The 23,356-nt window shown below is 35.3% G+C and overlaps 1 protein-coding gene across 3 annotated transcripts in view; it reads left to right on the forward strand.

Moving 5' to 3' along the window:
- LOC111416510 (carboxyl-terminal PDZ ligand of neuronal nitric oxide synthase protein) overlaps positions 1 to 23,356 on the forward strand; it is a 114,900-nt gene that overhangs the window by 22,054 nt on the left and 69,490 nt on the right. For all 3 annotated transcript variants that reach the window (XM_071201522.1, XM_071201524.1, XM_071201527.1), the window contains exon 2: positions 4,830 to 5,331. In XM_071201522.1, coding sequence (XP_071057623.1) covers positions 5,224 to 5,331 — 108 coding nt within the window. In that variant the 5' untranslated portion in view covers positions 4,830 to 5,223. The remainder of the gene's footprint in view (positions 1 to 4,829; positions 5,332 to 23,356) is intronic.

The following is a 23,356-nucleotide window of genomic DNA, read 5'->3' on the forward strand; positions in this document are numbered from 1 at the left end:
CCAGGTCACAGCAACATTGAGGGCAATGAGAAGGCCGACAAGCTGGCCAAAGAGGCAGCAAACACGCCCTTCATTGGACCCCAACCTGGATGTGGACTACAAAAAAGCCACCTAAAACAAATAATCAACAACTGGGAGGCTTCAAAGATAGCCTTACGCTGGAAAGAACTTCCAGGTCACAGACAAGCGAAGAGTATGATAACTCCGTCGCAAAACAAAACCAAAGAGGTTTTATGCCTCAGCAAAGGGGATCTAAGAACGCTCTCAGGCTACCTAACTGGCCATGTGCCCCTAAAATACCACCTCTTCCACATTGGACAAGCTGAGGATCAAACTTGTCGACTATGCAACGACAAGTCAGAAACTGCTGAACATATACTGTGCAATTGCGTCGCCAGAGGCCGTCTAAGACACAACGTCTTCGGTAAAACTCCCCTGTTACCTACCGACATAAAGGTTCAAGACTTCAGGACAATACTAAGGTTCATTAAGGACCTACATTTGCCCTAAACCTTTGGAGGGCTAAAGTTACAATAGATCTTATAGGTCGCGGTAACGAGAGGGGCCGCCCTCCTCAGCCCGGCAGCAATAATAATAATAATAATAATGCCCTGTTATAAAATATATTATCTCTTAGGAAATGTGATAGCCATTTCTAATTTTTCTCTCATGTGGGGAAGAAAACCTGAAGTCCTACTTCCTTAGGAATACTGGTTCGATGTCAACCAGCCCTTACCTTTTGGCCCGGTTTGACTTGGAGTGATTCCAAGCAACAGATTCCTGTTTATATCCAGAGGGGTGGTCGACAGAGGTTGTCGAACGCTTGTATAATATCAACGAAAACCTCCATGAAATATTTCTTTTCCGACTCGTTTATCATTTGCACTACTCTGTTCTATTTCGTCATTGGTTTCTCTGTGTTTAAACAGTTTTTCACAAAGCAGTTTTTCTAATTTCATCCCAAGAGCATTTAGCAGACGTCTCAGGATATGGTTGGACTTTGACGGCATGTAATACGGAAAGTTCGTGCATAAGGGTGTCTAGGTTGTTATTTGGTATTAACTGTCTTTATCAACTCTTCTTGTAACCTAACCCAATTTGTACGCATCACGGTGAATTTTAGAAAGCTTGCCTTTTAGAATTCTGTTTCGATACTTCAAGCCTTATTACGTTATGACAACTTGTCATCATATTTGCAAGCACAGTCCAATAAATAGGAATCTGCGTTATTTTCCCGTTTGTAAGAGTTATATCGATTGCCAAGTAGGTTGTCCACTTCAAGTTCTAGTCCAATTGAACGGTTATTTGTCATAAACGTCTGTTATTTTTTTCGTAGATACAGGGTGCCCATTATGTATGGAATATAGCATATGTCTTGGTAGGTATCAACTTTATAAAAAGACATTTTATACAAAAGTTGTTTAATATTTTATTTGCCATAATAAGACTGCATTCAATTATTTTTAATTCAGAAAACAACTGAGTAACGAATAATACTTAAATTTTTTTAAATGTCAATTTATTCTTTTGTTAGGCTCATTTGATAGAGATTTCTTTTCTTTTTACGATGACGTCAAATTTTAGTACCCTTATATCAGAAAATTTTTGAAAAAAATGTAAAAATTGTTTATTAATAAAAATTAATCAATGACATTAATCTAGATATCCGAGATCGTCAAGTATCTCGAATTATTACCGTAAATTAAATTTACATACAAAATAAAACAAATAAACGAACAATTAGTGTACATCTCCAATAATTCGAGGTACTTGACAATCTTGGATATCTAGATTAATGTTATTAGTTAAATTTTCTTAATAAACAATTTTTACATTTTAATCAAAAATTTTCTAATATAAGGGTACTAAAATTTTACGTCATCGTAAAAAGAAAAGAAATCTCTATCAAATGAGCCTAACGAAAGGGTACATTGCCATTTAAAAAACTTCAAATGTTATTCGTTGCTCATTTGTTTTCAGAAATAAAAACAATTGAATGCTGTCTTATTATGGCAAATAAAATATTAAACAACACCAGGTAGAAAGGTAGAAAGGTGCATATGTTAGCATACGCGGATGACATCGTGGTCATGGCGAGAGAAGCGGCGGAGATGAAAGATATGATAAAGACATTGGAAAGATATTTTAGGGGGAAGGGGCTGGAAGTGAATGTGGGGAAGACAAGGATGATGAAGTTTTGTAAGGAGGGGGAGAAAAAGAACAGAAAACTGGAGATGGGAGGGAAAAGAGATCGAGGAGGTTAGGGAGTATACTTACTTGGGGTATGTGTTCAGGGAGGACAACAGGGAGGGGTCGCATGTGATAGCTATGGCAAAAAAGGCGAATAAGGTGATGGGACAAGTATAGGGTTGGGGGAAGAGAGTCTTTGGAAGGAATGTGGCAGCGAGGAAGATTATGTTTGAAGGTCTGGTTAGCAGTGTGATGATGTATGGAGCAGAGGTATGGGGATGGAGAGAGCAGGCAATACTGGAGGACGTGCAAGCTAGATACTGGAGATGGGTGCTTGGGGTGGCGAGAGAAACACCGGGGTATATAGTGAGGGAAGAGGTAAAGGTGGATAAAGTCAGAGTGGAGGGGGGCAGGAGAGCAGTGAAATATGAAGAAAGAATAGAAGGGAGGCCAAACTGCGGGATCTTGGGGGAGTGTTGGAGGGAAATTAGTGAGGGAAAGATCAAATATGGGAAAGGAGACAGAGACAACTATTATAGACGAGCGGGCTACTCGGTAACTGAGATAAATAGTAGACGAAGGGTGGGTAGGGAGATGTGGAGGGAGTTGAGAGATAGGGACCGAGATGTGCAGAGACAAGAAAGAAGGACACAAATAAAAGAGGGGAGATGTAACGAAAGGTACAGGGACATAATAACGGAGGGGCTGCCTAGATACTTGTTATTGGAAGGAGATGAGGAAGGGAAGAAGTTGGTGGCTAGGTTCCGTTGTGGAAACGAGGAGAGAGCGAACAGATACTGGATGGCCGATGAGGAGAGGTGGTGTAGGCTATGCAGGGAGGAATGGGAAACGTTGGAACATATGTTGAATGGGTGCAGTGAGCTGAGGGAGGAGGAGTTGGACCGAGGGCAGATCTTAGGAGAGGGGGGAGAGGGGAAACGATGGATGAGAATGGTTGTGGGGGTGAGGAGACAAAGGGATGGATGAGGAGAGGATTGGGCCGAGGAGCCGAGGGTATGGAAATGGAGGAAGAGGGTGGAGGGTGAAAATAATATACTAATGACATATATTATATTAGGATGTATTAAGTATTAAATTATAAATTGTAATTATCAAAAACAATAAATGCTTATTATATATTAAACAACTTCTGTATAAAATGTTTTTTTATAAAGTTGATACTTACCAAGATATATATACTGTATTCCATACATAATGGGCATCCTGTATGAGTATTGCTTTAAATTTTTAGTTGATACAGATCTTTGTATTAAAAGATGTATAATCGTTTCTTATTAGCACACTTTACATGTGTGTGTATAGAGACTACGTATGCAATATAAAAATTATAATGCAATTTAAAAAGAAAAGGATGATGTCATAATATATAGATAAATGACTAACATGTACTGAATTATGATGTGTGTTATACTTACACAAAATTGTGTTTCAAAATTTTACCGCGACTACAGTTCTAACCTCATTTATGAAAGAAACTAATGGTGCAATTAAGATTTTTCTTATTGGATTAAACCACATTTTATATGTATTATAAGTAATTTCACTACAATATTTCATTGCGAATAATTCTCCAAATTCACAATAATCTTTGTCTAATTTATCATCAACATTCTCGATTACAACTATGTATCTATGAATCATATACAAAACCTTTCAATATAATCTCGTTGTAATTGGATCATTCTTTGTATGAATTACCGGAGAGTTCGATTGCGTCAGACAAAGCAGCGTGGACAATGCGTTCGTTCCGATTGTGGTATTGGAATCGGGGAGTTCGGAAGGCGATTGCCAGAGAGAACCTTCGTCGACGGTCGACCCGTGGGCGGTTGGTTAATTGTGCAGCTGCAATTGCGGAAATGGAAACAACGGTGCAATAGTATACACGATAAACAGTGATAGGGTAGCTTATGAAATGGAACGGGTGACAAAGAACTTTACCATACAACCCGACATTTTTGTTGTGTTGTTCAGCTGGCAGCTATGATTTTTTTTTATTTAGCGTGGGAAGTTTTTTGTTTCCAGTTTAGATTTTTTACGGTTTGTTAATTATATTCTAAATGTTTCTATTTCAGTGGATTTTTCGATCGTTGGTTTATCTAGGAATAGATAAAAGAGAAGAATTTATACATTGATTTGAATCTAAAGTAAGAGATACTCGAAAGGGTGTGAGCTTCTCCGTGAAATATATTGGATCTCGATTTAGATAGCGGCCCAATTTCCCGTCGATTTCCCTCCTTTTCCGCTTTGACGTTACGGTTCAATTGCCTTCGCGTCCATCTGTCTTGCAGTCAACAAACCAAACACCTATAATTATTATTACTTTTTCGATAAAGGGGAAAAGTTAAAATGCAGACAATAATTAATAACCAACCACCCCGTTTACACGGCAATTACCACTTCTGTTCGTCAAATAACCCGTTAGTAATGAACGAAGTCGAGGCACTTGAAACTATTTTTAGAAGTTTAAGTGAGATAAATTAGTGTGTACACATTAAATTAAGTCGTACTAAACTGTAAAGTTTTTTTTATATCGGTAAATGTAATGTTTCAGTGTGATCTGAAAATATGTTAATCGAAAGATGTAATTTTAACAGTGACATAATGTTGCATTGTTTCAGGTGTTGATACTGGGTCCAAAAACTATGATAGTTTAAATTCCTTTTTCACGAATGATGATTCAAGATCCCTACTTATCGAGTGACAAATCGTCGCCGCGAGAACGTTAGAGAGAGTGACAATGAAACCACGCGCCGTTCTTCGCCGCAGGTTCCCGCAACAAAAGCCGTTCGGCCGCAAACAGTTGAACGCGACGCGTCCTGACGACGCTATGGTCCCGGACCGAACCCTCTGAGAAGAAATACATCGTCACCGGCCGCGAAGTTATTCACAGTGTGTTCAAGTTCAACGTCGACGAAGATGTTGACATTATATAATTTAAATCAATGTTGTGACACCATGTGATTTTTTTGGTAAATTCGAGGGAGATTTTTTTCTCGATCGTTCTTAGACAAAATGCCATCGAAGAAACAATACGATTTAGTGCAGAACGATGACTTCGATACGAGGATTCCTCTGCATCCGGAGGAGGCGTTCAGACATGGGATTACATTCCAAGCTAAGGTAAACAATTTCGATTCAAAACTTTTATCGTCTTAGTTATGTAACTTTTACCTTGTGTCAGATGAAATTAAGTTGTCTTTTATGATAAGATGAAATTTAAAGTTTTTCAAGAAACTTTTAAAACGGAACAGATTTTTTCGTAAATGGGAAAAAGTTTTAAAAGGAGATACAACGCGAAACTTATTGTACGTTTTTTTCTATAGAAGGGAGCTTTTAAATTTCTATTGAAAAGTATTTTATCACTGCTCATGGTAATGAAAATTTAGGAAGGATTTATTTTTTAATTAAAATTGAAACGTCCTCTTCACTATTTCATTAAAGAATTAATACATAGAATTGTATTCAATCCTCAACTTTTTGACGTAAAAATTGGTTGGGTACATTCTTTTAAGTTGTGCTGGACGAATTTAATGGGTGATTAAAGTTTTCTTTTATGGTGAAAAGTTGAAATTTAAAATTATTCAGAAAACTTGTGAATAATCTTTTATGTCAAAAGTGAAATAAAATGAATGAAATAATTAAAATGAATAAGGAAGGCTTTTAAGAAGGATTGTAACGGGAAATTACTATTATGATATTTCAATGGAATGAAGTTTCTAATAACCTCAAAACAATTCCATTATTTATAACAATAAGTTACATTTTTATTATATATCGAGTCTTATAGCTTCTTCTAATTGCAATGAATTTAAACGCAATATTAAGTATCTTATGTAATTAAATCTTTTCTCGGCTTGCTATTGAATGTAGGGTGTTGTTACATTTAATAAGTCGAGGTACTGATTGGCCTTGATCACTCATTATATCCAGAAGACTTTTACTAAAGCTTTTGATAAAGTTGATCATCTGCTCTTGCTAGAAAAAATTGAATTTATTGGTTTACCCTAGGACGCAGTCGGTTAGAGTTAAGAGGTTTTTCCTCGCAGACGGCTTCAGTCTCATCCGGCGTCCCTCGGGGATGCATTCTTGGACCTTTGCTTTTCAATATTTATATTAATGACATATTTAAGTGTTTCAAATACGCCAATTGTTAATGTATGCAGATGATCTAAAGATTTTCTGCCGTGTGTCTAATCCTAGAGACTGTTCTGATCTTCAGCGAGATCTATGTGAACTTGCTCAATATTGTTTTACAAACTTCGTCACCTAAATTATAGCAAATACTTTACAATTACTTTTACAAGAAAGCCTGGTCCTATACGCTATGACTACATCATTGGAGGGAAGTTGTTAAACAAGGTTATTTCTATAAGGGATTTGGGTGTGACGTTTGATAGTAAGCTATTATTCAGTGAGCACATCGATCTGGTGGTTGGCAAGGCTTTTCGTATTTTTGGATTCGTCATGAGATCAGCTGCTGATTTTACCGACACTAATTCATTAATGAGCCTCTATTGTTAAGTACCTCTATTTTTCACTTCTTTTTAATCTGATTTATTGGTTTTATTCTCTGTTCTTTTTGTCGAACTACTTATGCAATTTAAGATACCGATTTAAGTTTTTGTGTCCTTTTTTTTTTCTTATTGTATTTTTTTAGTGGCACAGCTTGAATTGAGTTCGTTCTATACTGTGTCCCATGAAAGTAAATAAATAAATAAATACGTCCAGTATTAGTAACCTTCATAATCTCTGTTAAATCTAAAAAGAAATGAATTGATATTATTTGCTTGATTAAGTAAGAACAAATAGGCCAGGCAGGAATGTAGGTATGTATGTATGGATTGGGGAGTGCATGCAAAACCGCACGCCACACTTAGGCCCCATTGGGCCCCTTGTGCATCCTCCCATTACACGCTCTGGTCACATCAACCAGCCTAAGGATTTACCAAAGGCTAGGACAGGTCCTAGAGGTGCATTCCTGATGTCATCTGTGGTTGGCCATTCCTCCCCGAAGGTCCTCATTCTGAGGTCGGTCAGAGAGGGGCAATCACACAAGATGTGTTTAACCGTCTCGTCATCCTGTTCGCAGGCTCGACAGAGAGGAGAGTCAGCAAGCTTCATGTTATGAAGGTGCTTATTTACTTTACAGTGTCCCGTGAGGAGACCTGTGGCAGTGCGAAGGGCACTTTTACCGAGCCCTACGAAAAACTGGGCTGTTGCGGCTGAAGGATATTTTAACAATTCCTTAGCGAAAATTTTTTGTTGATAATGTGCTTTATTAACTCGATATGAGTGGCTAAGGAGGGGGTAATTATCGGCTCGGGTGCACAGGGCGCACTACCGGCAGCACGTTTGGCTAGCCTGTCCGCGTGGTTGTTACCCTTGGAGCCGGAATGCCCTTTAATCCACTGGATTCTGACAGAATTGTATTTCGCGGCCTCCTCCAGTGCTTTGTGACAATCCATAACTACTGCAGACGTTATAATAACTCTGCTTAAAGCTAAAAGAGATTGTTTACTATCTGTAAAAATAGTAAAACACTTACCCCGCTTGTTGGATTCAACAATGCAGTCAGCAGCAAGTTTAATAGCAGTTAGTTCCGCTTGTATGACGGTGGTGCTGGACCCTAAAGGTTCTGAGAGGCGAATCAGGGGATCGTGAGAGAATACACCATTTCGTCCTTTTGAACCATCAGTGTAGATCTTTAAGGTTCTATGTACATCTACAACTGTGGGACTGACGTGGGTGAGGTACTTCCTAGAGAAAACATATTTTGCTGGTCTGTGATCAGTCCTACACTCGAGTAGGGGTGTGTCTAGCACTGCTTCCCTCCAGAGTGTTGAACTGCTGTCAGCGTCCTCATCCTTCATAGTTCCTACTGATTGTAGTCGTTTCATGGTTACCAACGCCACTTCCTGGATATGTAAGTTGAGTGGTGGTAAATTTAACATGATTTCCATGGCCGCTGTGGGGGTTGATCGCAGCGCACCTGTAACATACAGACACGCGAGTCTCTGTATTCTATTAAGCGCAGTGGTGCCGGTAGACTTAGAAGTTCTAGTCCACCATACCACCGCACCGTAAGTTAGCATTGGTCGAACAACGGCGGTGTAGATCCACAGGGCTATCTTGGGAGACAGACCCCAAGTTCTCCCGACCAGCAGGAATTTCGATATCGATAATGATTGATGTGTCCTTCCAAGCTCTGCTTACCAATACCAACGGATACTATAACTCATAAATTCCGCATTGATTGGATATTTGACTAACAAGATAGTTGACTGTTGCTGTCTGTGAGGAGCAACAAGATTTCAGGAAAAATAGATTTTATATTTATAATAAGACGTGAATTCAAAATTGCGTACATATGTTTTTGTTGACTTTACAAAAGATCAACAATTATCACAAATCATAACTTTTATCATAATTAATACTTCGTGAATACCAACAACTGCACAATAATAATAAAAACAGAAAAGAGAGTAGCACGGTTCGAGTCTTCGTTGTGTTGCCTCGGTTAGTATCCACGATTCCAGTCCATATAAAAACACCGCGAAAACATAGTATCTGAGGAGTCTGACTTTGATATCGATGCCGAGGTTGTGACTTTTGAATGGCTGAAGGCGGCTTTTCTTTTCTCTATTCTGCACCTTATCTTCTGGAAATGGTCCCAATCTTCATTAGTCACGGTCCCTAGGTAGGCGAATTGTAATACCCTATCTACTGTTGAATGAAGATGAGTGAGATAAGATGACCCAACGCTAGCTATTGTGACATATAAGGTTATAGACTGTACAATTCCGGATGAATCCATGGAAAGAACGCCGGGTAGGATTAATTGTTGATAAAAACCACGTCACTACCTTTGTCCTTGTGAATGAAATAATGATGCAGTTGGAGGACATAACGTGGCAAAAACGTATATGTTCTTAGAAAGCAAGTTACACCTTGTGGAATCAAACAGGAAGTGAGGATATCAGAGAGCTATGCGATATCCAGGACATTGCGAGATGGACTCGTAAAAGAAAATAGGAATAAAGAGACCATGTTGAAAATGTGGAAGCTTCAACTACGACTACCAAAAGTAGTCAAAAATGGACTCTCAAGAGCAAACAGATCTTTCTGAAAGACTTCTTACAAGAAGTCTTTCCTACAAGAAACAAGAAAGATGTTTTAAAGTAAGAATGATGGAAAGATGTCACAGTTAATCAAAATTTCAGCGCTCCTGAACTTCTCCAAGAAATCTTCACACAACAACAATAACGTTAATTGCGCATTTACGATAACTCAACGATTTCGTAACGTTCGATAAGCAATGATTATTTAGATAATTATTACTTTCATTTGGTTTGATATTGATTTAGATTATTATCACCAATTATTTAAGTTTTATTTTAAATTAAAATCGTTCTTTCCTTTTCTTTATCCAAATACAAAATCCCGATTTCACAGTATAATAGAAATTGATGAAAAACTCAAATTTATGTTTGACTCGATTTCATATATCTTACAATCCCGGTGAAAGGAAACGTTGTAGATGTTTTTCGCACTCCATAAAACAATTTAGTCAGCACATTATTAACTCAATTTTTCAAATCTGAAAAGTTTATACCTCCACATTCTAACGTTTTGGTTTGCATTAAAAATGAAACAAACATAATGAAATCAATTTTCAGAATAATGTTATTGAATCAAAGATTTTCAATTTTAAAAGCTAGAGTAGAATGTCTTCCTCTCGCTTTATTTCGTGGTCTTTTTCTTGAAATAGAGAGAGCGTTAGGATTTGTTCGTGTTCCGATCTTTCACGTGTCCAAAATGGACAGCACCGTCCCCGAGATATCCAATTTTCTTATTGCCAAGCCATCTGTCCGAGATAAATGCTCGTTGCTCTTTTTGTCGTCTTAAGACAGGTGCCTCGTAAAAGGATTAATCGCTCCGAACCGGAAAGGTTACGGTCTTGGAGCATCGATTCGAGCGCATTTTTTCTTCTTGCTTTTCGTTTTATTCACCTTTTAAAACGATCATCGTCGTCGTTCGGGCTCCGAAGCGGGATGGGTATTACGCGAAAGTAAAACCGACCGTGTTTTTCGTCGACTCGCTTCCTACATTACTCCGGACGTGCCTTTCGTCCTTTTACTCTTACTACTCAAAATGAAACGGTTTGTAAATATGCTTAAAAGAATTATTGTTTTACTCATCATAGTATTATATTAAGTATACCATTTGAATCGAATGACTCATTTTTTTAACAGGTGAATCCATCATGGTAAATCGATGATTACATCCGGATGAGGAAAGGAATTTGTATTAATCACTCATTTCCAGAGAATTTTCGTATAATCATTTTTCTGGGTATCATTACATATTAACAGTTGTTCGACAGGTGTTGAAGCTATAAAAGCATTTCTATAAAAATTTTCTTCATTGTTACATAGTTATATTGTTGTTGATTTTTTATATCGCTGAAGAATCGTTTAATTACGGAAACAATGCGGGCGATCAAGGAGTGGCTCTTGCGATAGACTCGATAATTATATTAAAATGTCATGTAATTTAAGCAAACAAGAAGTAGAAGAGTGTTTAATAAATTTATTGAATTACAAAAGATATTGATCTAGAATCCAATTTCAGAACCATTTCTCTTCGCTATCTCGACCGCAACCAAAGCATCAATTCTGGACACTTAATGTCGGTTTATAATATTTTATTTACGTTGGCGTTTGGCCAACGTCTCAAATTTTTTGGGTTACATTCCATCGCGCCCGTTGCTCTCCTCAATTCTGACGACCACCGTGCGTATCTTTTCATAGTTTTCAGTCAAAGCATCGTCTCGAAGAGAAAACCCTAACGGAAGTCAAGGCCTGGTCGTGTTTGTTATCCTTTACATAATTGTATAAATAAACCTTGGTACATTGGAATGTGCCGATTCTTTTTTCTTATGCACACATGGATTTTTGAAAATGCATCTTTTCAAACATTTAAAACTACTAAACAGACCACCAAGAAATAATAATCCATAGAAATGTAATTTCTTGCTCTATTTTATTGGGTTTTATGTTAATCAAGTGTAAACATTGGAATAATTGCGTAAAATTACTTAAACTGTAGGTTGTCTGCGTCTTGGTTTTGCACTGCCATTTACTCAAGGTTTTCTTCTTGGTTGTGAGGCCGACGTGAATGAATGCGACCGGCCGTTTTCCCATCGTTGATGTGTTTGCAAGGCTTCTACGTGTTCGGCACATTTTGTAATTTACTGTATTTCTAGCGCCAATTTATTGATTTGAATCTCAATGAGCTGATGCACTGAGCGAATAGTCGAAAAGTCCTATTCTATAAATACATTTTAATGGAGTAAATATGTTCTGTTGTTATGTAATTAATCAAATCTTAAAATTAATCGAATCTGCTCTAATAATTAAGCCGATATCAATTTTGAAAGCCGCTTTAAATAAATATTTTAATCTTTTTATGCTGAGTATGAATCAATAAAGAAGAATATTTATTTATGTACATTAAGTTTATTAAAATCCTAATGATGCAATGTCCTTGAATTAAATATCTCTGTATGGAATTGAAAATAAGCAAACGTGAGGAATTTGTTTAAAACATTGATGGTTATTGAAACTCTAATAGTTTAAGGAAAAGAAAAAGAACAATAAAAACTTTATTCGTGATTACTTCTTTGATTACTTAATTCGTGAAATTTTCAAAAAATCATCAAAAATGATGATATGATATGTATGTCAAATTGTAGCATAACGATTCAAGTTTATAATATACCTAGTATAAAAAATTATTAAAGTAGAAACTGTCCCTGAAAAATAACGCGAAGTTTTCAAAGGTCACATCGACAATATTTTTAAGAATTATAGCATGATATGGACCTGTGTTAAATTGTTTGTAACTTAAAGATTCTAGTTTACGGTATGATGTAATGACAAGGAGATAATACTATTGAAATCTCCAAGAAAAAATTATTATAGAAGAAATTATTAAAATTATAAATCAAAACAAATATAAAATTTTGAAAAAATCAGAGGGACTTTTGAGAACCATCACATAATATTTAATCACTAATTTATGATATGATATAAAAATTATAAGATAATTCCAAGTTCCTTTCGGACATTGCCCTTCGAATTTTCGATTCCCAATTAGGTTTTGAACGTCCCCTAGATCTTTTAGCAACTGATCATCTGCAAAATGTAGACTATACAGCGTTATCCGTTCGTCAAGTTCGATACCCATCCTTGACAATTTTTCCTCCATTCATCAACCGATTTGCACAGAAATTATTAAAATTATAAGTCAAAAAGAATATAAAATTTTGAAAAAATCAGAGAGACTTTTGAGAACCATCACATAATATTTAATCACTAATTTATGATATGATATAAAAATTATACGATAATTCCAGGTTCCTTTCGGACATTGCCCTTCGAATTTTCGATTCCCAATTAAGTTTTGAACGTCCCCTAGATCTTTTAGCAACTGATCATCTGCAAAATGTAGACTATACAGCGTTATCCGTTCGTCAAGTTCGATACCCATCCTTTACAATTTTTCCTCCATTCATCAACCGATTTGCACGGAAATTATTAAAATTATAAATCAAAACGAATATAACATTTTGAAAAAATCAAAGAGACTTTTGAGAACCATCACATAATATTTAATCACTAATTTATGATATGATATAAAAATTATAAGATAATTCCAGGTTCCTTTCGGACATTGCCCTTCGAATTTTCGATTCCCAATTAGGTTTTGAACGTCCCCTAGATCTTTTAGCAACTGATCATCTGCAAAATGTAGATTATACAGTGTTATCCGTTCGTCCAGTTCGATACCCATCCTTTACAATTTTTCCTCCATTCATCAACCGATTTGCACAGAAATTATTAAAATTATAAATAAAAAGAATATAAAATTTTGAAAAAATCAGAGCGACTTTTGAGAACCATCACATAATATTTAATCACTAATTTATGATATGATATAAAAATTATAAGATAATTCCAGGTTCCTTTCGGACATTGCCCTTCGAATTTTCGATTCCCAATTAGGTTTTGAACGTCCCCTACATCTTTTAGCAACTGATCATCTGCAAAATGTAGACTATACAGTGTTATCCGTTCGTCCAGTTCGATACCCATCCTTTACAATTTTTCCTCCATTCATCAACCGATTTGCACAGAAATTATTAAAATTATAAATCAAAAAGAATATAAAATTTTGAAAAAATCAGAGGGACTTTTGAAAACCATCACATAATATTTAATCACTAATTTATGATATGATATAAAAATTATAAGATAATTCCAGGTTCCTTTCGGACATTGCCTTTCGAATTTTCGATTCCCAATTAGGTTTTGAACGTCCCCTAGATCTTTTAGCAACTGATCATCTGCAAAATGTAGACTATACAGTGTTATCCGTTCGTCCAGTTCGATACCCATCCTTTACAATTTTTCCTCCATTCATCAACCGATTTGCACAGAAATTATTAAAATTATAAATAAAAAGAATATAAAATTTTGAAAAAATCAGAGCGACTTTTGAGAACCATCACATAATATTTAATCACTAATTTATGATATGATATAAAAATTATAAGATAATTCCAGGTTCCTTTCGGACATTGCCCTTCGAATTTTCGATTCCCAATTAGGTTTTGAACGTCCCCTACATCTTTTAGCAACTGATCATCTGCAAAATGTAGACTATACAGTGTTATCCGTTCGTCCAGTTCGATACCCATCCTTTACAATTTTTCCTCCATTCATCAACCGATTTGCACAGAAATTATTAAAATTATAAATCAAAAAGAATATAAAATTTTGAAAAAATCAGAGGGACTTTTGAAAACCATCACATAATATTTAATCACTAATTTATGATATGATATAAAAATTATAAGATAATTCCAGGTTCCTTTCGGACATTGCCTTTCGAATTTTCGATTCCCAATTAGGTTTTGAACGTCCCCTAGATCTTTTAGCAACTGATCATCTGCAAAATGTAGACTATACAGTGTTATCCGTTCGTCCAGTTCGATACCCATCCTTTACAATTTTTCCTCCATTCATCAACCGATTTGCACAGAAATTATTAAAATTATAAATAAAAAGAATATAAAATTTTGAAAAAATCAGAGCGACTTTTGAGAACCATCACATAATATTTAATCACTAATTTATGATATGATATAAAAATTATAAGATAATTCCAGGTTCCTTTCGGACATTGCCCTTCGAATTTTCGATTCCCAATTAGGTTTTGAACGTCCCCTACATCTTTTAGCAACTGATCATCTGCAAAATGTAGACTATACAGTGTTATCCGTTCGTCCAGTTCGATACCCATCCTTTACAATTTTTCCTCCATTCATCAACCGATTTGCACAGAAATTATTAAAATTATAAATCAAAAAGAATATAAAATTTTGAAAAAATCAGAGGGACTTTTGAAAACCATCACATAATATTTAATCACTAATTTATGATATGATATAAAAATTATAAGATAATTCCAGGTTCCTTTCGGACATTGCCTTTCGAATTTTCGATTCCCAATTAGGTTTTGAACGTCCCCTAGATCTTTTAGCAACTGATCATCTGCAAAATGTAGACTATACAGTGTTATCCGTTCGTCCAGTTCGATACCCATCCTTTACAATTTTTCCTCCATTCATCAACCGATTTGCACAGAAATTATTAAATTTATAAATCAAAAAGAATATAAAATTTTGAAAAAATCAGAGAGACTTTTGAGAACCATCACATAGTATTTAATCACTAATTTATGATATGATATAAAAATTATAAGATAATTCCAGGTTCCTTTCGGACATTGCCCTTCGAATTTTCGATTCCCAATTAGGTTTTGAACGTCCCCTAGATCTTTTAGCAACTGATCATCTGCAAAATGTAGACTATACAGTGTTATCCGTTCGTCCAGTTCGATACCCATCCTTTACAATTTTTCCTCCATTCATCAACCGATTTGCACAGAAATTATTAAAATTATAAATCAAAAAGAATATAAAATTTTGAAAAAATCAGAGGGACTTTTGAGAACCATCACATAATATTTAATTACTAATTTATGATATGATATAAAAATTATAAGAAGGTTCCTTTCGGACATTGCCCTTCGAATTTTCGATTCCCAATTAGGTTTTGAACGTCCCCTAGATCTTTTAGCAACTGATCATCTGCAAAATGTAGACTATACAGCGTTATCCGTTCGTCAAGTTCGATACCCATCCTTTACAATTTTTCCTCCATTCATCAACCGATTTGCACAGAAATTATTAAAATTATAAGTCAAAAAGAATATAAAATTTTGAAAAAATCAGAGAGACTTTTGAGAACCATCACATAATATTTAATCACTAATTTATGATATGATATAAAAATTATAAGATAATTCCAGGTTCCTTTCGGACATTGCCCTTCGAATTTTCGATTCCCAATTAGGTTTTGAACGTCCCCTAGATCTTTTAGCAACTGATCATCTGCGAAATGTAGACTATACAGCGTTATCCGTTCGTCAAGTTCGATACCCATCCTTGACAATTTTTCCTCCATTCATCAACCGATTTGCACAGAAATTATTAATATTATAAATCAAAACGAATATAAAATTTTGAAAAAATCAGAGAGACTTTTGAGAACCATCACATAATATTTAATCACTAATTTATGATATGATATAAAAATTATAAGATAATTCCAGGTTCCTTTCGGACATTGCCTTTCGAATTTTCGATTCCCAATTAGGTTTTGAACGTCCCCTAGATCTTTTAGCAACTGATCATCTGCAAAATGTAGACTATACAGCGTTATCCGTTCGTCAAGTTCGATACCCATCCTTTACAAATTTTCCTCCATTCATCAACCGATTTGCACGGAAATTATTAAAATTATAAATCAAAAAGAATATAAAATTTTGAAAAAATCAGAGGGACTTTTGAGAACCATCACATAATATTTAATCACTAATTTATGATATGATATAAAAATTATAAGATAATTCCAGGTTCCTTTCGGACATTGCCCTTCGAATTTTCGATTCCCAATTAGGTTTTGAACGTCCCCTAGATCTTTTAGCAACTGATCATCTGCAAAATGTAGACTATACAGTGTTATCCGTTCGTCAAGTTCGATACCCATCCTTGACAATTATTACCAATTTTTATTTATAAGCTCTAAATCGATTAAACATCAAAATTGTTGAAAATTAACTCAATCATAACTCAAAAACTAAAAGCGATGGGGAAATACTTTTTATACATAAAACCTTAGTAGTGGGCCATAAAAACAAGATCCATAAAAAAATTGAACCCAATTATTACCAATTTTTATTTATAAGCTCTAAATCGATTATACATCAAAATTGTTGAAAATTAACTCAATCATAACTCAAAAACTAAAAGCGATGGGGAAATACTTTTTATACATAAAACCTTAGTAGTGGGCCATAAAAACAAGATCCATAAAAAAATTGAACCCAATTATTACCAATTTTTATTTATAAGCTCTAAATCGATTAAACATCAAAATTGTTGAAAATTAACTCAATCATAACTCAAAAACTAAAAGCGATGGGGAAATACTTTTTATAAATAAAACCTTAGTAATGGGCCATAAAAACAAGATCCATAAAAAAATTGAACCCAATTATTACCAATTTTTATTTATAAGCTCTAAATCGATTAAACATCAAAATTGTTGAAAATTAACTCAATCATAACTCAAAAACTAAAAGCGATGGGGAAATACTTTTTATAAATAAAACCTTAGTAATGGGCCATAAAAACAAGATCCATAAAAAAATTGAACCCAATTATTACCAATTTTTATTTATAAGCTCTAAATCGATTAAACATCAAAATTGTTGAAAATTAACTCAATCATAACTCAAAAACTAAAAGCGATGGGGAAATACTTTTTATACATAAAACCTTAGTAATGGGCCATAAAAACAAGATCCATAAAAAAATTGAACCCAATAAAATTATTACCAATTTTTATTTATAAGCTCTAAATCGATTATACATCAAAATTGTTGAAAATTAACTCAATCATAACTCAAAAACTAAAAGCGATGGGGAAATACTTTTTATACATAAAACCTTAGTAATGGGCCATAAAAACAAGATCCATTCATCCACCGATTTGGACAAGGTTTCCCAAAAGTAATTCGCTAAAACAAATAAAAATAGTTTATGGAAAAATCGCTGAGATGAGTCTAAATATTTAAATTTTTTGGTATAGATTTTAAATTTTTTCCGTTATGTTTCAACAAGTTATGACGTCATCGATATTTTTTTCAAATAGCAATCCCGTATTTTTGGTTGTACAATATACCGATAAACTTCCCGACAGCGTTATCTGGCCGATAAATTCGTTTTTGCTGCATTACAATGTACGGATATTTTTGTCGGTGAGATTATCGGCAGGATTACTTATCGGGTACTCAGCGGTGCCGATAAGACAGTTATCCGCCAGATATAATATGGTTACCAACGTTTTTATATACCGCGAATTTACACTTACACTTACACTGTCCCACATAAAATGCAACATAGCTTAATAGTACAGGTATTGGGTAGTTTTGCAAAGGAAAAGTTTTGCTTGGAAAAAAGTTAAGAGGCGCACGGTTAAACACGAATGTTTCTAGTACTAGGTTCTTCTTGGTTTCCGTTAACACAACCATCTGGACTCTTCTTCTGTAGCGTATCGACGACTTCTTCTTGTACGTTCCAAGTTCCCATATTATTTTTGCTGTGTTTAAAACAATTATATCCTAATTAAAACCGTATAAAGTCGTTTAGATTTAGATATGAACCGACTTTCGATAGTAATCACCATAATTCAAATCCCATTATATGTTGATCGATCTCATTGGCAAAATGCACTTCTAGTGTACCTCAAATAGACGTCAAGAGCACAAAAGATCCAATGACTGACATTGGGAAGCGGCACCAGCATCGTAATTACTCGCGATTACAACTCATTATTGCGGTAATGGCCGGTGACCACTTAATCACCGTTTCCGAAGACCAATGTCGATTTGCTTCGGCGATTTTGATAGAAACTTACCTCGGCTACCAGAAATTATATCATTTCATATATTGATTTAAAGCTTTTATCGTGTTGAATAAAAGAAATATTTTTTTTAAGTTTACCTAATTAATCCGATGTTGTATTGAAAGAGTTATACTACGTTCCGCAAATTAGTAGAGCTATTTAAGTAAAACTTAACGATCTGTTAAGTTGTAAATGTACAAAAACATGACAGGTCGAAATCTAGTTTATAGAAACCTTTTTTTTTATCGAATAGAAATTTCTCGATATTCCAAAGAAATTTAAAATATACGTCTCAATCTCAAGATAAAGGAAATACTATAATTTCTAGCTTTCATTGATTTCTTTCGTATCTTAACGATATCCTTTTCTCCATCAATTCCAGTCAAACTATTATTATAACATACTAACATTTAATCAAGCCGTTGGAGAATTTATCTCTTATAATGTTAACTACCATACTTTATAGGTCGCGACACCATACGGTAAATTCCAAAGGAAATACCACGGATCGTTAATATCGAAATTTCAATGTACCTAGTTTAGTTATCATCACTTTTAATACTAACGTGTTTATTAGCGATAATTGATGAATAGCTTACAACCGCATTGCATATTTGAGAGCTTGTTTTAGTGTTAGATATTTAACTGGGTATACGACGGTTTAGAACGGTGACTTGTTTCAAAGTACAACTTTGTGAGAGAGAGGTCGTAAATCTAAACTGCGACACCCTCCAATTTGATGTATGGATCAGTGATGGGCGCTAGGTAAATACCCGGCGGGCAGGTATTTCTAAAATGGGTATTTATCCGGGTATTTACCCCGGCCCAGGGTAAATACCCAAACAGTGGGCATAAAAGTGATACCAGTAAAAATATATCAGATTCTAAAAAAAAAAATGAAGAGGAAAGACGAATCTTTCGTAATTTAGATTAGATCAAGTTATTATGATTATTATCATCAAGCAGCCCTCTGCGTCCATTGTTGGACATAGACCTCCCCTATTCTGTTCCATTCGATTTTATTCTGTGCTGTCTGAATCCAATTGTTGGTCAGTCTTTTGATGTCTACTTTGTCTGTTCGCTCGCGGTCTCCACTCAAGCAATCGTTTTGTCCACTGCTCACTCTTCATTTACGTGACATGACCCGCCCAGTTCCAGTTAAGCTTTGCCACAATGTTGATCACATCATTTACGTCAGTTCTTCTTCATAGCTCTTCATTTCGTATGTAGTCCCTCAGAGTTATACACAGGATCGACCTCTCCATCTATCTTTGCTTTACTTGGATCCTCCTGGCAGTGGCTACCGTTAATGTTAATGTTTCAGAGCCGTATGTCATAACCGGAAACACGCATTGATGGAAAGCCTTTTCTATTGAAGATGTCTCTAAGTTTCCCATAGACTGCCCATACGAGTGTGATCCTTCTATTTAGTTCGCTTGTTTGATTATCTCTCTACACGAACCTCAGAGCCAAGATATACGTAGCTATCAATCCTTTCAATCTCATTATCCCCAATGTTGATGTTAGAGCTGTTGTTTCTCCTCGTTGAACTATATCGAAGAACTATATCGTCCGCGTAGTGCAAATCACTTAAGCATTTGCAAAATTATAAATACCTCTAAATACCCATCTTGGGTAAATACCCCCGGGTATATATCCAGGAAACTTACCCTTGAAAATAAATACCCGGGTATTTAACAATACTGGTATGGATGCGTTTGTATTCTTTTTCCGCTTTTATAGATAGTGGAGGCGTACTTAACCAAGAATTCTGTTTGAATAAAAATGTACGATTCGTTTTTTTCAGCCAACAACAAGTTTAGTGTTGAACTCACTTTTAGATATGTAACCTTCACGTTTTTACAAAATTTTTTCAGCGGTTATTTGACATATTTTTTTCGAGTGCTTTCAACAGATCGCTTTTAAATCGCCGCCGTCGGGTTAATGTAACGAATAGGTTTAGTACAGGAGAGAGGTTGTCGTCAATTTGTCGAAAACAGTCCTCGTCAATCGCTATCTGGTGTGGGTCGTTCAGATACAGGTTAGTTGTTTTTGGCAGATGGAATCGGTACATCGAACGGATCTAAAAGTTTGTCTCATCACAACTTTTTTTTTATAACAATAAATAAAATAAAAACGTCTGGAAAATGCGAGAAAGAAAACAAAAACCCATTTGATATGAAGATGTAAATTAAAAAGTTAATGGAGTGGATATTTTCAGTCGGTTAAGATTTTTGTTAAAATGAAGAAGTATCGTGCCAGCAATACACAAACATATTCCGGGCGATTTTAAAACCCGCGCACTTGGTCAAAAATAATCCGATGGTCGCGCAGACAAAAATAGTAAGCACCAGGCTTAATTAAAAACTTCGTCGGGTAATTAACGAGTCCTCGTTTTCAGAAACGAAACGGCGATGATTTATCGTTCCGTTTCGAAGCGCCACCACAGTTTCGAAGCTATCGTACAGAAACGAAACGATCGTTCAGGCTGGATCAAACGCGCGAACAAGTTCGTGCATGTAACGGATTCGACTAAACGTTCACCGATAATTAGAAGAATGGGATCGTAGTCGCAGGCTCCGCAAATAGATTTTTAGAAGCCGTAAATGCGAACGAAAATAGGAACCTGAAAACCGAAAATAATGGTAACGCTACTTGTGTGAAATTGTCCACGGCTAAATGCCATACGTTCAAGTACAATCATTTAGAATTTATCGGGGGCACGATATTTGTCGGTCACTTAAGTTTTTGTAACATTTCCAAAATGATTCAATTTTGACATTTAACTTTAAAAGCTTTTCTTAAAACTCCATTCACAGCGAAATTTTTATTGTAACAAAAACCCTATTGTTCTATTTCAATGTCTCCAAAAATCGTGCCAACTTCACTTTCGGTATGCGCACTTTAAATTATACAACTCTTATTTCAATCGCTGCCCCATAAATAACGATCAAATTTAACAGGCTACTCGTAAAGAGATTTAAACAGATAGTGGACATTCCGCAAACATAAATCACAAACTCACCAACTGTACCGGAGTCACGCGACGACGAATTACATTACGCGAGAATTGCGTAATGTAGGGGTTTTGTATGACCCGTTGATCCCAATGGGGATAGCCCGAACCGAAACCACCACATAGAAGCTGAATAAATACGTCGTCGTCTCTTGGGACTTAAATCCAACCGCAGTTTCTCGATGAGTCCGTTTGAAGATGATTTGAAACCGACCGTGACCCAGGTATAACGACTAACGACACCTAAATTATGACTTTTAAGCGATGCATTTGATCGCCGTCATATATTTCCGTGGGGGCGCACGCCATTCGTCATACTTAATGCCCGATGCAGAGCAATTTGAAATTTCATTTCTGCACTGCGCAGAGTTTGAGCAAAATTAATATTTGCGTTGTCTTTCGTAATTGGATTTCGTCCCGGAGATAGCACTAACTTTAACAAACGTAATTTCTAAGTAAATTTTAGTTACCAGTCTTCTTAAGTAGTTACTAGAGAAAATTTGAAATTATTACTCTTGGAACTTGTCTTTGTTCTGATTAATTGTTATAGAACGGCAAATGACTTGAACAGCTAATCCAATTAGCCATAAATAGTAAACGTTTAAGATGATAAGCAAAGAAAGAGGTATTTTAAATTTTTGTTAATCGCATTTCGAATAAATAGTCCTGTTCAACTAATTAACAGATAACTTATTGAGCAAAAGATTGAAAAAAAGGTTAGTTGGTTTCACCGTTCCAGTGCGGTTAACCTGAAACCCGACTACAGTTTGATCGCAATGTTCCACGATTGCGTTCCTGAACCATACCGGCGATGTTAACGTCCTTGTATCGTATCGGTTTACCCATTATAAGCCGTAAGGAGGCTTATATCGATTGGTTACGCTGTCCGTTAATTATTATGTGCTTTAAAATGAATGGGTTTATTGATACGATCGTTGCCAATAACCGAACATTTTAAAAATCAACAATCAAGTTGATCCAATTTTCAGATAATCGTTATTTATATAACAAGATTTATCGTTGACGAAGCGTTTCAATCGGCAACTAATATATCTTGAGACCATCAATGATAAATCGCTTTTACGTTACATACAAGTTTGGGACAACAAATAAATAAAAAACTTTTATCTACAACTATTGAATTATCTATTCGTTATACAATTGATTTTTGACGGGTAATGACACGCATTACCCATGACTGACAAAGTGTTGAATAATGAAGCCATTATTCCACAGTTCTGACACGGCCTACTAATCAAAAAATAAAATATTAACAGAAATGACAGCTTTCTTATATTGAGGTTATGTCTGAAATGTCTATCAAGTTTATTCTTTTCCCTTTTTTTTGATTTTTTTTTCAAAATTAAATAGTTGTAGATAAAGTATAGTATTCAATTTGCGTATAATGGATGTTACCCACTCAGATTACAACTTCATCCTCGTGGGTAACAGCCGCCATTATACGCTTGTTGAATAATATACTATTATCTACAGCTATTGAATTATCTATTCGTTATACATTTGATTTTTGACGGGTAATGACACGCATTACCCATGACTGACAAAGTGTTGAATAATGAAGCCATTATTCCACAGTTCTGACACGGCCTACTAATCAAAAAATAAAATGTTAACAGAAATGACAGCTTTCTTATATTGAGGTTATTTGTGAAATGTCTATCAAGTTTATTTTTTTCCCTTTTTTTTTGATTTTTTTTTCAAAATTAAATAGTTGTAGATAAAGTATAGTATTCAATTTGCGTATAATGGATGTTACCCACTCAAACTTCATCTTCGTGGGTAACAGCCGCCATTATACGCTTATTGAATAATATACTATTATCCACAATCACCTTATAATTGAAGTTTTATCCACACTTATGAACCGTATAAAGTACCACTTTGTATGTAGGAAAGCGGAGGGTATGCTAAGGAAGCCTAAGCCTAAACCAGCCTAAGGAATTTCCGAAGGCCAGGATACAGCTCAGAGGTGTGTTCCTGATCCCATCTGTGGTCGGCCATCCCTCTCCGA

Source organism: Onthophagus taurus, chromosome 1 (genome assembly GCF_036711975.1).
Source record: "Onthophagus taurus isolate NC chromosome 1, IU_Otau_3.0, whole genome shotgun sequence".
Lineage (NCBI taxonomy): Eukaryota > Metazoa > Arthropoda > Insecta > Coleoptera > Scarabaeidae > Onthophagus > Onthophagus taurus.